At 42.1% G+C, this 15,238-nt stretch overlaps 1 protein-coding gene across 1 annotated transcript in view; it reads right to left on the bottom strand.

The window, feature by feature from the left end:
• Positions 1–15,238, bottom strand: part of UNC5C (unc-5 netrin receptor C) — a 166,868-nt gene that overhangs the window by 68,467 nt on the left and 83,163 nt on the right. The window contains exons 3-6 of the mRNA XM_009634765.2: positions 7,784–7,927; positions 2,322–2,332; positions 481–512; positions 155–166 (exon numbers count right to left, since the gene is read on the bottom strand). Of these exons, the coding sequence (XP_009633060.1) occupies positions 155–166; positions 481–512; positions 2,322–2,332; positions 7,784–7,927 (199 nt within the window). The remainder of the gene's footprint in view (positions 1–154; positions 167–480; positions 513–2,321; positions 2,333–7,783; positions 7,928–15,238) is intronic.

The raw sequence follows: 15,238 nt of genomic DNA, 5'->3' as shown, positions 1-15,238 counted from the left end.
TCCAACAGAAAAATAATTGTGGAAAAAGAGTGGGAAAATGCCACTGATGTTCTACAAAATGAAAAAGGATCCACATGCATGTGAAAACACATCTCACTGCACTTATTCCCAAACTTGGATGACTGATGCCGAGTTAGAGAAACGTGTCTGACACTGTAAAACCGGCCTGTTCCTCTTCCATCACCTTCCACGATGCAGGTGGAGTTAAGAGACACCTTCTGCAAAAAGGACATTAGCGACTGAATTGTGATACTAAATGTAAGAAAGCATGAGCTATCAGGCAAACTTGGGCCTCTCTTTTCTGTTCACAGCTGAGTCTATGACCTTTGTGTGGGGATCAATCACGCTGGTGGGTACGTAAAGGTTAGGTACAAAAACCTCTTTTTTATTTTTTTTCATTTTGTCCTTGTGTGGTTCCAGCTCTCTGTTGTTAATTAGATCAAACCAGATTTCCACCGAGACAGTCACAAGAGTGTCAACAGCCTGTAACCCAGGGGATCCCTCTGAAACCTCTCTCAATTGCTTTTGTAAGCGTGGTGCCTCGTCCTGCTGAGTTCCCTGCTGTATCAGCCGCACGCTGGGTGTTGATCAAAGCCCTCCTGCCCTCCTGCTGCTGCTCAGGGGATGAGATCACGGCTGGACAGGGCTGTGCTCTCAGCCAGTCCAAGCACCAGCAGCTGGAGCTGAGGACAGAAGAAATAAGTCAACACCTCAAAAACCCGTCTTTATGCTCAATATGCAACTCTGCGCCACTCTTTCTGCCTCTGGAGAGGCTGTTTCACATCTGGCCAGCCCTAAGGACAAATGCTGTGGCACCATGAGGCTGCCCCGGCCACCTTCTCAGCCTGGAGAGGAACATCAGGGACGGTGGAGCTTCCCCCTTTCCAAAGATGCCCGGCAGCCCACGGCTTGGGCTGAGCTTGTCCATAGCCCTCCGGCGGCCCAGGGAGTGAGGCCTCAGGCTGCCATCGCACGCAGCCCAAGAAGCAGCAGCAGCTTTCACAGCCCAGCAGCTGATGGGGACTGAACCAGATTTCTTGGAAGTGCAGTTTTTGGGGGTGCACGCTGCTACATCTGCTGACCTGAGGTATGGAATGAGGTGAGTAACTCCCTTTGCTTGCCAGGCTACTATCTGCCAGATGCTTTGCCTGACCCCAGGACCTTCTCTCCTCTTTTATTCCCTATGTATTTACAGCCTGAGCAAACAGGAGGTGCACACCTGCCAGCCCCTCATTCTGCCGATGGCATCTCCAGCCAGCTGGGGATAACTCTGCACCCTGACAACTCCTCCGAGACTCACTGCCTGCATGTCTGCAGAAAAAAAAACAATTTTTCCCCTCCTCTCTTCATCTCTAAGCTAGTTCAGCCAGGTGCTGCTAAGACAAAATACTCTTCTGAAACACAGCTTCTATGTGGGCTATGCTTATAATGAAGAACGACCCACTCAATGCATTTGGTATTGATACAACTGTAAAAAATACAAGCAAGAAAACTTTATCGAGAATTCACTGAGCAGATGGGTTCCCAGGTGTCCATCGATCGCATTCTTCTCTTCTCCTCCTCTTATAGTTTTACTTGATAGCTCGATATTTCTTGTTTTTCTTTGTAAGCTTAACCTGCAAACTAACTTAAAAACTTAATTCTATTTGGTGATTGAAGATGAAATCCAAAGTTCTTGTTTTTCAAATAAATCTAAATGTAAAATTCAAATGACCTAACCCTAACAGCTGCCTTTTTAGATGACAGATATACTGAAGATAGACATTAGAAACATCAGGTGTACATTGCAATTCATATGTAGAATTGAATTTACAACACACTGAAACACTAAAACAGAAATAATTTTGTATAAATGTTTGTATTTTGTTGTTGTTGCTCTTCTTATACAGTAATCTGACTCACACAGCTGTCTGGTCACTACCAAAACATACACAAAATTTTGTTAACTTCCTGACTGCATCTACGTTTCACCATTAGGCACTAAGCAGACTCTACTGGAAGATGATAATTTCTTAGGCATGACTGTGTAGGCAGGATATTCTCAAGGCTCCTACTGAGGGATTAAATTAATATAAATTCAGTAAAGGGGTTTCCTTTTGTTTTTACACAACACTAAGAGCGTAGTCAAGTCCATCTTAATGTATAAAGTCTTAGCACAAAGCAATGTGATTTGTATTTATCACTGTTGCAACTGCGTCCTTATGTTTGCGAGCCAGTTGTGCCCGTTAACTTGGGAAGCAGTACAGAAACACACCGGCCAGCAGCAAAAGCAGGGTGGTAGTATCAACTATGTTAAATGCTCTGTTAACCTCTCTGCTGACCTTTCTGTGATCTGCCGTTCTCTCTTCAGTAATCTCAGCTCAAGACCACGTGCCTCAGTTACCCCTTTATTAACTACAAGCAGCAGATATCGATTAGTAGCAGCTTAGATGGTACACAAGGAAGGAATTAAGGTCCTCTCTCTGCTAACCCTCATGCACACTTATCAAAGTGCACGAAACACACTTTGGAGCTATTTATTATTACTGCATAACCTGGACGTACTTTCCTATTAAAATTTTCAAGTGACGTGCTTCCCAGCCCTCTCTCCATATCTCGACATTCACCCAACTTTGTATCTATTGCAATGGGCTCTGCTACTTTGGTGGCTACGGGAGCACGTCCTCACAGCACTGCTAGGACTAGCTGTGTGAAGAGAGGGAAGACAGGCACTGCAGCAATGGAACACGGAGCATGGCCTCTGTACTAAAATGTGAGATAACCGAGTGTCAGTAAAGAATCTGTGATTTTTTTTTTTTTTCATATCTGTTTCTTTGCACAACTGCATACCCCTTGTAAATAGAGATAAACTATCAGGTGAACTAGTCTGCTTTTCTGTACTGCATTTATCTTATCAGTATACAGTATCTGACATGCATATATTAGCTACATTCCTTTGAAAAAATGTCTGGGGGAAAAAAGGCTTTTAGATAAGTACATAGGAAACTAGTATCAAATTATACAAAAGATTAACACGTGCAGTTCCTTACTACATCAGGGCTTTTTAAAATTATGTTTTGTTTTTGTTTTTTTTTTTACTTCTGATTTTAGATAATGAATAAAGGAAAATAAGAGAATATCCACATCCATTATACCAAAAAAGATCAGGTACAGAAATTACAGAGAAAGCTGCTATTTTCTTATAGGTTTTCAACAAATCCAAAATCAGGCAGCAGATTTAGGGCTTATATTCTTACTATATTTTCTCAAGGACAGCCTGGGCTAACACCATGAAGTCAGGGAGACTACAGCAACACCAAACTGGAGCAAATGAAAAGTGAGGCTGCTTTATGCACATGGGCTCAGAGCAATTTGTCTTAGCCACCCATTTATTATCTGATCTAAAAATTAGGTCAAATCCTGCAGCTATTGTTTAGTCTTTATAAGATGTATTTTCCAGTGGGCTTAACTCTACTCTCGGTTACTCAGGCTCAGGCCTCATTCATCCTTTTAACAAGAATTTTGCCCTGTTAGGCTTTATCTGTTCAATGACATCAGTCTTGTTACATAAAATTCACATTAAAACTTTATATTGGGCTTGGGTTTTTTCAGCCAAAGATAAAGCTACCCAAACCCCCTCCTTCCTCCCTCCACAAAAGTAACATTTTTTTAATTGAGCAGAAAAACTGTATCAAAACATATTAGTGACTCCTGGTGCTCCTGATAGGATGTGCCTTGAATAAATAAGAAATGTGTGAATAAATAGCAAATGCGTTTTAGTGCTTTCATAGGCCAATATCTCAGAAAATTGTATCTTTCCAGCTCCACCAAAATATACATTAGGTGTCCCTACTTTGCTGGTTACTGAGATATGCAGAATGGCAAAGTGCAAATTAATCCCAACAAACCTGCTATTTAAGAGGACAAAACGCTCAGCTCTGTTCTCAGAGGGAGACTAGCGCCTCAGGAAGATGAATTCCATGAAATAGGAAAAAAGCTGAAAATCACGTTGTTACTATCACCTATTATTTCTCCTCCCTTTCAGGAACAGCCCACACAGAGGGAGTGATTTCCTAGCACACACGGCATCCAGGAGTGCAATGGCGAGGCGCCATTAAATGCCCTGAACACTTAGAGAAGCCAGGATGTTGGCTTTAGACTAAGACTCTTTTCCTGTTTATATTGCTAGCATGGGCGGCCTTGGAAAACCAGCAGCATCTTCACTCTGTATTTATAGATTACTCCCTTCCTGAATAACTGAAGCTCTTGGCCGGAGCGATGCTGCAATTGATTTCACAGAGATCTTCCATTGACTCGGTTGTTATGTACTTTCTGACACATGCCTGACCCTGCATTAAACAAATACAAGCGGCTTTTCCAGGATGCACATTTTTCACACTTTCAAATTACTTTTCAGTTAATTCTATTACACGCTCAGTGAACAGAGATGTTGAACGCTATTTTTTTTGTTTGTTTTAATAGAGTGCAGCTCCAGCCCTTGAGAGGATACAATAATTCCAGAATAAGACCGGTGGGCATAAAGGAGCAAAGAGAGAAAGAGAAGAAGAAGAGGAGAAGGAAAAAGAGAAGGAGGAGGAGGACAGGAAAAGGGAGAGGGAGAAGGAGAGAAGCTTTTCTTAATGTGCTAGGTATGGCTAGTTATGTTACAGTCGTACCTGTCAAGATGAAATCATCAGGTTCAGGTATTAAAATAAATAATAATATAGCTTAAGCATAGCACTTTACATGCTCCATTTACCCCTCACCTTTCCCAAAGGTGTCAGTGCTCACTTTTTGTACCAATTAAAAGTGAAGACTGCATTGGTGACAAACATGCAACTATAGCTGCAGAGCTGGAGAGATGGGCTCTTCTGCCCCTCTTAAATTTTGGACATCCTTGATTTTCTAGATTAATAAATACTGCATGGACCCTACCTTGCATCCCAGACGTGTGGCACACTGTGTAGCCAACAGAAGACTTACCAGCTGTGTTTAAAGTTTAGATAGAAAACAGCTATGATATTGCCAGTGCAGATGCAGTCCTCTGAAGTCAAGGCTTTGAATATAGACAAGTATTGGTACATCTGAGCCCACAGTTTGAAACAGGGAACTTGTAGATCAAATGGCATTATAAAATAAGGCATATACCCCACATCATATGCCTGAGCTCCTAAAAAAATAGTCCTGAGATACCTGAGTAATGTATAGAAATCTGTGAAACTGGAAATGCACAATTTTGCAGAGAATGTGCTTTTGCTGCTGTTTGAAAATCTGCAGGTTGAAGGCCTAACACTTCAACTCTTAATCCCAAGGACTCTAAGTGGTTTGCCTGCATCACAGCTGGTCAAGAACCCCAAATTCAGGATGAAGAGGTTAAAAAAACTTCACTAAAATACAAAGCCACGTTTGAGTTACAGGCACATAAAACCCCCTGGAATTTATTTAATTAGACTGTTTTTAAAAAAAAAACAAAACACGAAGACTCTAGAAAAATCACTGAATTGATTGTACCTTTCCAAACTATGGTAAAAAAAAGAAGCAAGCCTTATATTATGAGTGCCTTCAACAGAAATTTCAGAAGAAATGTCAATTCATATAAAATAACTTGCATACATGTACAATGATTATGTGTTATATAGAAATTAAGTGCATAGGTATGGCAGTATATAAAAGCTACTTAACCATCAAGTGAAATACACTCAGACTTCTAAACTGCGTTAATTTAATGGTCATCTGTGTCAAGGGCTAACTGGCGGGACATGAAAATCTACTTAATGAGTTAACTTAGGAGTCATAATCTAAAAAACCTGTTCAAATATTGCTAAAGCCTCTCTGAAGTGCTGACTGTTTAGAAGAAAAAAAAATAAATATTGAAATCGCTCTCTTTTGTTTCCGTACGGAAAAAGAAAACCCTCAAAGTCTTGAAAAGTTTCCCGCCATGGGAAAGCACTATGCACACATGTAATACATTTCTAATTTTGCAGGAAGACTGTCTGTACCATAATTTTAATACCACTTAACGCTGGTGAAATTCTTCTCTGAGTACTCAAAAGTACAGGTCCTCAACTTGCAGCCAGTTACTTGGACTAAAAGCATTCAAAAATGGGTATTTAAATTGCACCACCTAGATCTGTATCTGGGTATTTACACAGAAGGTAACTCCTCTTTAAGGATTTAACCCCGTAATACTTTCTCAAGAACAAAAAGAGAATCAAGCTCTAAATGGAGAGTTTTAAATGACATAGTGTCCTTCCTCTAACGTGCCTGTGAAAAGCTTTATCTGGCTGGAAGAATTCTTTTCTCCCATTATAAATTGTTAGGCACAGTGCAGGAAATAGAAGTACGCTGCAAACCCAGCTTCTAATGACCTTTTCTCATAAAATGTGTTTTTGCTGAGGTGAAAACAGCGGAAGAGATATAATTCTGGATGATGTATTTTGTTCCCATTATACAAAAGAGGATTTCATCATGTGAAAATGAAATGGGAGCCCCCAGTGTGACTACTCTATTACAAAGAAAAGCACCTCTTTGAAAATTAATGAACATTAAATATTTGTACAGTCAAATGAGGATCTGTTTTCAGGGAACTGGCAGCCCTGTGTTCTTGGGGTCTAAGCTGGGAAGGGTTCAAAATAAATACTGAGGTTAGTAGCCATGAATACCAAGGATGAAATTTTAGGGTTGAGATGATCACTTTCAATCTCGTATTACCAATCTGATTACATGATACCCTAAACACACACTTTTGCCTTTGCTAAGGAACAGCGGCTTTATTATATGATTGCAGAGATATTTATTTTCAGCTTTGCAAAAAAGGACCTGGGGGTCCTGGTGGACACCAAGTTAACCATGAGTCAGCAATGGGCCCTTGCTGCAAAGGCAGTGAATGGTATCCTGGGCTGCATTGGACAAATTATTGCCAGCAGGCTGATGGAGGTGATCCTTGCCCTCTATTCAGCACTGGTGAGGCCACACCTGGAGTACTGGGTCCAGTTATGGGCTCCTCAGTACAAGAGAGACATGGACATACTGGAGAGAGTTCAGCAAAGGGCCATGACTACCATCTCTCATATAAGGAAAGTCTGGGAGAGCGGGGACTGCTCAGCACAGAGAAGAGAAGGCTCAGGGGATCTCATCCATGTGTACAAATACCTGAAGGGGAGGGTGTAACGAGGACAGAGCCAGGCTCTTTTCACTGGTGTCCAGTGACGGAACCAGAGGCAACGGGCACACACAGAAACACAGCAGGGTCCGTCTGAACATCAGGGAACACTTTTTCACTGTGAGGGTGACTGAGCACTGGCACAGGTTGCTGGTGGGGTCTCCCTCCTTGGAGATACTCAAAAGTCATCTGGAATCAGTCCTGGGCAACCAGCTCTAGGTGGTCCTGCTTGAGCAGGGGGGTTGGACCAGATGACCTCCAGAGGTCCCTTCCAGCCTCAACCATTCTGTGCTTCTGTGAAAGGAACAGCGTGACCTCATTGCACAGCTTGCTTCGGTAATATCCCTACTCATTAGCTTCAGACACTTTTCTTGAGACATACATAACTGCTGTACTCGAGAAATACTGGTTTTGATGCTTTCCCCCCCACCAAAGGAGAAGACAAAGATTTCACTATTAAGAACAGGATAAACTGAAATTCTTACGAATGCTTCTGAAGGCCTTAATTTTTGTGTGCATCAATAACTGCACAAAATGCAAGGCCTAACTGGTTGGAAACAAAATCTCTCTCCCAAATGGCAGAAACTCCACTTTTCCTCACCCAAACACCATTGACTCAACACACAGAGTAAAGACACTCACATGCGATGCGGACGTAGGCTTTCCGGCTCTTGGTGGTGCCTGCAGAGCTCCAGGCAACACACTGGCACCAGTAATCTTCGGGCCCGAAGAGCTCCTCGACTTGCTGGCGGGAAATCTCAATGCTCACCTCCCGGACAATCAGACCTGTCAGGGTGCAAGTAACGCCAGTCAATGTTAAGCTTACAGATAGAAAGAAAGAAGCATAGGAGCAGAAGTCTGCTTGCAAAAGTTGTTGTGAGACCTTACAGCTCGCTACCAAGATCTACTCAGCAACGTGGACTGTCATGAGGATGTGAAGCAAAAAAAGCAACACTTTATCTGCATAAGAAGAGAAGTGGGTGAATGAAAAACTAATTACTGCGATTTTGAATTTTATCACATAGCACATGTATGTTAGACAAATAAGAGCACCTCAGCTGATCCAAATTGTACCATGTCCCTAGGGCGATTTACATCAAGTGATGATCCAGCCCAGTTTTATTTTCATGCGAGTATCATAAAACCAGAGAGTCATTCAATTTATATGACTCCCTTAGCCCTCCTGTATTTCATCTCCTTTTGCAAGACAGATACAGCACAGGGAGAGGACTTGTTCACTCTGACACTGAACTGCCCAGGAAAATGGATTTTACCATTGCAGAAAATGTCCCGATACTCTGTAATGATGGGCAGATGTGCTGCAGTACGGTTATTGCAAGCTGCCAGTTTGGGGACTATTACTGTCACATATATACTGCAGATACTGCGATATTTTTTAGGTGATTTTATAACATGGTGCAATACACTTCGGTGCCTGAGGGCCCTGCCCTCCATATTGCATCTCAGCGCAACCTCCCCAAACCCACAGTCACACCGACGATGACAGTGCCCCTCACTATCCTTCCAAGCAGACCGATACTCGCCCACATTTCCCACACAGTGCTCTCTCTTGGGAAGCTGTTTTGCTTCTTCTAAGTGCAAGGAAATATTGCGGTGTCTCACACACCACTGCAAGGATCATTGGTAATGTGCTGAACCTCTAACAACAACCACTGTGTTGCATACCGACACAACCCCATTCTCTGCCTCAAAATGCACTGCCTGGACGAAACGCTCTTAATTCCAGCCATGGTACTGGGCGGGGGTGGGAGAGAGGGCTTACACCTCTTGTCAGAATATTTGGTCTTTGTTGCCGATGCCAAAGTAGCAATAAACTTCTAATGTGGGTCTGCCTGTAGAAAACACCATCGCCATTTGAAAAATGCGCTCTTACAAACAGCCTTGAATATATAAATTCACATACAAACACTTTGTGTAGTGGGACTGATTTTCCTTCCAGAATTGCCAGGAAACTCAACTGAAAGACCCTTGGATCACAGCACGCACAGTTTGTCCCCATCACCGAACACCAAAGGGCAGGTCCTTCTGCTGAGCACAGGCTTGAGCCCGTGGAGGCCAGCTCCCCTCAGCCTCCTGCCACACGGCTTACAAGGTGATATTCATACCGTGAATGTTCCCAGTTGTACAGCACGGCGCGTTCCTCAAGCGCTGGAAACCGGGCCAGCCCTTTGATTTGCCTCCAGCCTCACAGCGGCTCCATTCAGGGAGCCAACGATTAATTACTGTTTGTACACACTTGTGCACTGTCATTGAGGCTGCATGCTGTTTGCATCCAAAACTTGGTTAACAACTTAACAGCAGAAAGGAATTCATGCATGTAATACCATAGACTTCTCTGGTGGGAATGCCTTCTAATGAGATGCATTTTTCTGCTAGAGACTATCACGGCCTAGCTCCCTTTTTATTTCATTATCCTTGACATCTTTAGCCATTGAATAATCAGCTACTTTGGGGGAAACGCTTAATAGCTTTCCTCCTTGAAATGAAATACTCAAAATATGGCAACTGCACTCCAAAGAATGGAAATCAAAGCGGTGGATGGGCATTTGACATGCAGTGAACACTGTGTTATAGACTTGTTCTGCTTTGATGAGCTAATTTGGCTCCAAAATGGGTCTGAGGGATAGCTTTTGTCCTGTTGAGAAGAGCATGAAGAGGGTGGGGAGGGAGCATGTACATTACATGCATAAAAATGGTTATATTTTCCCAGTGCAACTGCTGCTGGCCTAAAGATTACTTCAGTTCATTCCCAGTTTTTACATCACTAGCCCAGGGAGCCTTTGAAGGTTACAATATTATGTTTTTATAATAAGGCTGATTATGACAGAGCTTGATGGAGCAGTGAACTTTGTTACCCGAGGGCTAAAGCAAGCAGGCTCATAATGACAGTACTGGTTAATAATGATTATGAAATAGTCTTAACATTCAGGACACAAATGCTGTTTTCTGATAGTCTGTTGAAGATACAAAACCATACGATAAATAGCTCCCACTGAACGCACCAGCAGAACTTTTTATCTCTGACTTCCCAAAATGCTTTCTAATTCAAAATAACAAGCTACTCCAGGTAATGTCTTTTGGGACAGCCGTGAAGCATGGATAGGTTTCAGGGTTTTCAAAGTAATTTGGCCTTTGATCTTTGAGTAATACCAACAGTTGGGCCATGACCAAAGAGATGCACACTTGCTTTACATACCAAATAGATGCTGCCTGTTTCTGCTTACAACCAAAAACTATCATTGCGTCTTTGCCTCCAAGGTAAACTATTGTTTCCTAAGAGTTCAAATATGCATCAAACCAGTTGGTGATGCCATGAGATCACCTGCGATGTAAGGATCCATGGCCAGAACTCGAAGCTGATTCAACCACTCCTTCCCAGCATTGCCCATTGGCACCTCATTGCACAAACAGCCACATCGATTTAGGAGAAAGAAACCATCTGAGAGGCACCCAGCCTCAGACTCTGGGGCAAGCGCAAAGGGATGCGTTCCCCTTGTTGTACCAATTCGCGATCCTATTCCTTCTGCTAACACGCTTCAACGTAACCCCTAACAGAAAATCCCTTTCTAGGCTAGATTACAAAAAATGCAGTTTGCTGAGACACCTCAGATAGCAACTGCCTTGTTACCAGCTGACATGCAGATTGCGCAGAGGCGCGGGTACCGTCTGCCTGCTTCCATTCAGGAGCGTATCGCTTATCCACCTCACGTGGGCACCAAGGGCAGGACAACCCTGGTGTGATGACTTGAAACAGAGATCCTCATCTTATCCCTGTTGAAGCTGCTTCTGCTTCTACATCAAAGAACAGTAGCTGGAGTCATTAAAAAAAAAAAAAAAAAAAAAGGAAAAATATGAACAACCCATGTTTCAGAATTTCCAGACAATGTGACACGCTGTCCCTGTAGTTCAGGCAACTGTTGATCCAATTGCTTGATTACAGGTGAGTGCACAACCTCTGAGTGCAAAATTAGAACTCACTTTATAAAATGAGTCCCTATGTTTTGCCTAAATATATTTGCAGCAATTTATGCAGCGTATAACCTACCTGGTATTGGCTAATTCTACCTTGCCACAGTGCTAAGTAACAAAATGTCACCCTCTCACAGAAAGTATCTCCTCTACCTTACCTTCTTTATTAAAAATGTATTGATTTTTTCAGTCTAGTTCCTCACATGGCTAAGCTATACAGCAGATGAAGACATGCAGGATAAATGTTTTCTTACAACACTTAACTAAGCTGTGTAAGCCGCACATTTCCAGGATGAATATAATCACATAGATGGTGGCACAATCTACAAGAAGTCAGGATCTTCCTATTTTAAAGCAATGCAATAACAAACACAGCTGAAGGGAGATAACAGAAATGTGGGCAGCCAGAATGCTTGACAGGTCCCTTCCAATGCATATAACCCCATAAACCCATACAGTATTTCTAACTCATACTCTCCCTGTGATGAATAGCTGGAATATGACAGGGAAAAGCATTTGCTTGCACTGCCCAAACTTGATTTGCATTCAACAAAGTGAGAACTGTTTCTGCAGCCTCTTGCAGCTCGTCTGGATCTTGGGTAGGAAGACAGATATGTGAAGCTACTGGGTCTAATTATCATGGCCCTATTTCTGGCAAGAAGATGATTGCAAAGAGAGGAGCTTTAAAATGAAAATGCAGAAAATCGAAGTAATTTAAAGCAATTCTCCAAAATAAACGGTAATTCTATCTTAAGGTTGTTCACTGAAAAAAACCCCACAGATCCTTAAAGATGAATCCCCAGGTTGCTGGGCTCTTTCTGCACAAGCGTTTCTTTTCTGATCTTGGTGAGTAACTGCAGCATCCCCAAGAGAGAAGCAATGTAAGAAGTTTTACAACTTGAGTACAAGGAAGTTGAAAAAAAAAAAAAAAGCAGGAAAAAACAAACCCAAAAATATTTGCTGTCCTCTCTGGGTCCTGAGTATATAGATCTGGATCTGCTGGGTTATAAAAAATGTCACGGTGGTTGCTCAAGGCTAGGGCTATTTATACACACAGATCAGTCGGACTGAATACACTTACCTAAACCTGGCACAAGAAAAAGACATTACATTGGTGGAATTTCCCTAAAGAGAGGTCCAAAACCCTGTAGCCGTTATGAGACTAAATAAACTGGTCTGAGATATCCTCTTACCCCTAACAGTTTCCTGTCCAGCTGAGGATGGAGGATGGCTTACAACAAGGCTTGGGGCTCGGGGCGTTTGGCACAGTCATCCTGCGATGATGCCCCAGACCCACGAATGCAACAGGTTCTTCATGAGCGACAATTTTACATATTTTGTGGCACAGCATATACAATTATTCATTTCAATAATATAAAAGTATCTCTGGGACTAATACAACTTGGGCCCTGAAAAGGAGTAGGAAAGAACCAGAACTTTATTTATTTCTGTATGTGCACGTTAAGGAGGGATTAATGGGTGGAGGGAGGCAGCGGGAGCCTTGCTCTGTCTGCCTACTGTCAATGTGTGCAGCCAGGTGAGCACAGGGGAGAGGTGCTGCCTGACGGTATATATCAAACTAAAATTACTACCCCTCCCGGAGCAAAAGGAAGCGTGAAGAGGGAATTGTGCCTTATAGACATGGTCTTTTATTATAAACTGTATCCTAGAAACACAATCAAGCAAAGACACACTTCATTCACACAGTCCCTGAGCGCTTCACTTAGCTGGCTATACAAACTGTGAGGTAGATTATCTGGTCTTCAGAGGCAGAAATGTTATCTTTTTTAATGCATGCAAATGTGATGTAATTGCATGATATTATGGTAGATTATTAGTAACTGCAATAATAACTCACGGGTTCCATATTGCACCCGCTGAAGTAACTGGCAAATTTCCCAACGATTTTAATAGGAGCAGGTTTGCCAGTCAGACTCATTTCTTTCTAGAGGGAAACCAAAACGTCTTACAAGTTTCTGCAACCAAATATGACTGCTCAAGACAAGAAACGATCATGGTAAATGTCTGAAATCAGAGGATTATTATCAATTAATCAAACATAATAATCCAGCCTGGAGTCAGTCCAGGTCACAGAGTTAGTATCTACACCTCACTGGGCATCATTCTGCCAAGACATTATTTTGAAGTATTTTGGCTGCCATAAATGTTCAGCATTTGATATTAATACCCCACATGTGTGAAAATATTCCTCAGGACTTTGATCGAGCAATTTTTGTGGAAGTATTGGATTGGCATGTGTTTGACCCTCTGGCACAGCACTAAAGAGGAGCTATTTAGTTGCAAGACTGAACTGCACTTACAAACTCTAAGAAACTGCATGGATAATTTGTTTATTTTCTCTGTAAGTAGAAGTTCAAACAATTTCTGTGCTTTTGTGCTTTCATTTGCCCAAAAGGTATTTCATTAATTAGTAATCACATACGCCACAGAACACATTTCTCAAGGAGACAGAACTTTATGACCTACTGGTCTGGAAAAAGACATTACTGTAATACATGCATATAGATTGCGGGTGTTATCACAGCCACTGTAAATAAGTATGGAAATACAGCCCATTTTCATGCAGGTAACTTGCAACCCTTTACAAGTTCAGTTTCTTGAAATCAGTACTCAGTGCACCCTCCCAAACCTGACGTTCAGTGCTGTCGGCTCCCTCCCCGCCTAGAACAGGCACAGATTCCCCCGACTGCATGCAGCCCCAAATTTCCCTGACTGCTGTGTAGAGGGGCGGCAGAGGGTAGGGACAGTGTTTCTTGATGACATAAAAGAGGCTTTGGGGAGTCAGCAGCAAACCAGCTCTCGGGTAGGGGGATTCCTCTGCACATCCATGCAACACATGCTGCTATGGAATCAAATTATACAGCACGTAACTTGGAAAACCACAGTGCGTCCCCACTCAGATCCTCAGCCCAGACATAAGGAAAAATGCGGTGGCTTGCTCGGTCTTAAAACAAATCAGTGCCAGTCTGAAACAGCCCATGCTTTCTGACTCACAGTTCCTTTTTCTATTTATTAGGAGGAGGAGAGGAGAGTGAAGGAATACTTTATGAGTGTTGCTCAGTCAGGACAGACCTGAACAACAAAAGTATACACACTTCTAATGCAAGGTGAGGGTGGAAGGAAAATCCTGATACCAAAAAAGAAAACGGGAGTTTTGCAATAATTTCAGGAGGGGACGGATTATCTCCAGAGTATTTGGCAAAAAGGATGAAAGCATTTTCAGTTCTCATAGTTCCCATCTGTCTTACATTTCATACAAAACTTCATCCAAAAATCCTTAAAACAGCATCGTATTTTTTGCTTCGTGAAAGTGGCCAAGACCATACACCAAAGCGGTATGACTGTAAACAGACTTAATAAAAGGTAAAAGAGATTGCTTTCTCATTATGCAGTCCTTTGTCACTAGATGGTTCTCTGATGGCAAAATTAAGTGACCAAAGCCAAGGATGATGGTCTTTTTACTTACCGATAGTCCAAAGGAACTGTCCGATTTATTTAATCGCTCATTACAGGTGTTACAAACAACCCGTCTCTGTAGCAGAAGGCTGATCACTTTAATTGGTGAAATAAGCTTTTTACAAAGGTGAAAATAAAATTAGTCCTATGTCAGAATTGAAATTTATTTACCTTCTTCCAGAGATAGATCCCTTGCGGTAAGAGAGTTATTCCACTCAGATATATCAGAGTACTTAAGTTATGGAATTTGGTGTTTAAAAAAATGAATAAACAGGCTATGCACAAGAAGAACAGCTTCAAATATTAAAGTTGTTGTGGAGAAAAATGTGCTCTGTGCATCCTAATGGGACAGAGATGATTGCATAACGGCACACTTTGCCTATAGCTTATTTTCTATATAGAGTATCTGTAATCTTAACAAAAGATAGATAGACAGGTAGATATCTAGAGATAGTTTAAGACAGCAAACAGCTTTAACACCCAGTAATCCTTCACGCTGTGATTGCATGCAGCTGGTTTTGCCTCAATACTGCTTTTCCCTAAACTGTGGCTGGCTGGTGATAGGAAATGACTGCATGAAGATCACAAACAATCTTCCACAAACATTAGCTTAAATATTAAAGGCTTCCA

Source organism: Egretta garzetta, unplaced genomic scaffold (assembly GCF_000687185.1).
Source record: "Egretta garzetta isolate BGI_Z169 unplaced genomic scaffold, ASM68718v1 scaffold72, whole genome shotgun sequence".
NCBI lineage: Eukaryota > Metazoa > Chordata > Aves > Pelecaniformes > Ardeidae > Egretta > Egretta garzetta.
This window is presented reverse-complemented; position numbering and strand designations above follow the sequence as displayed.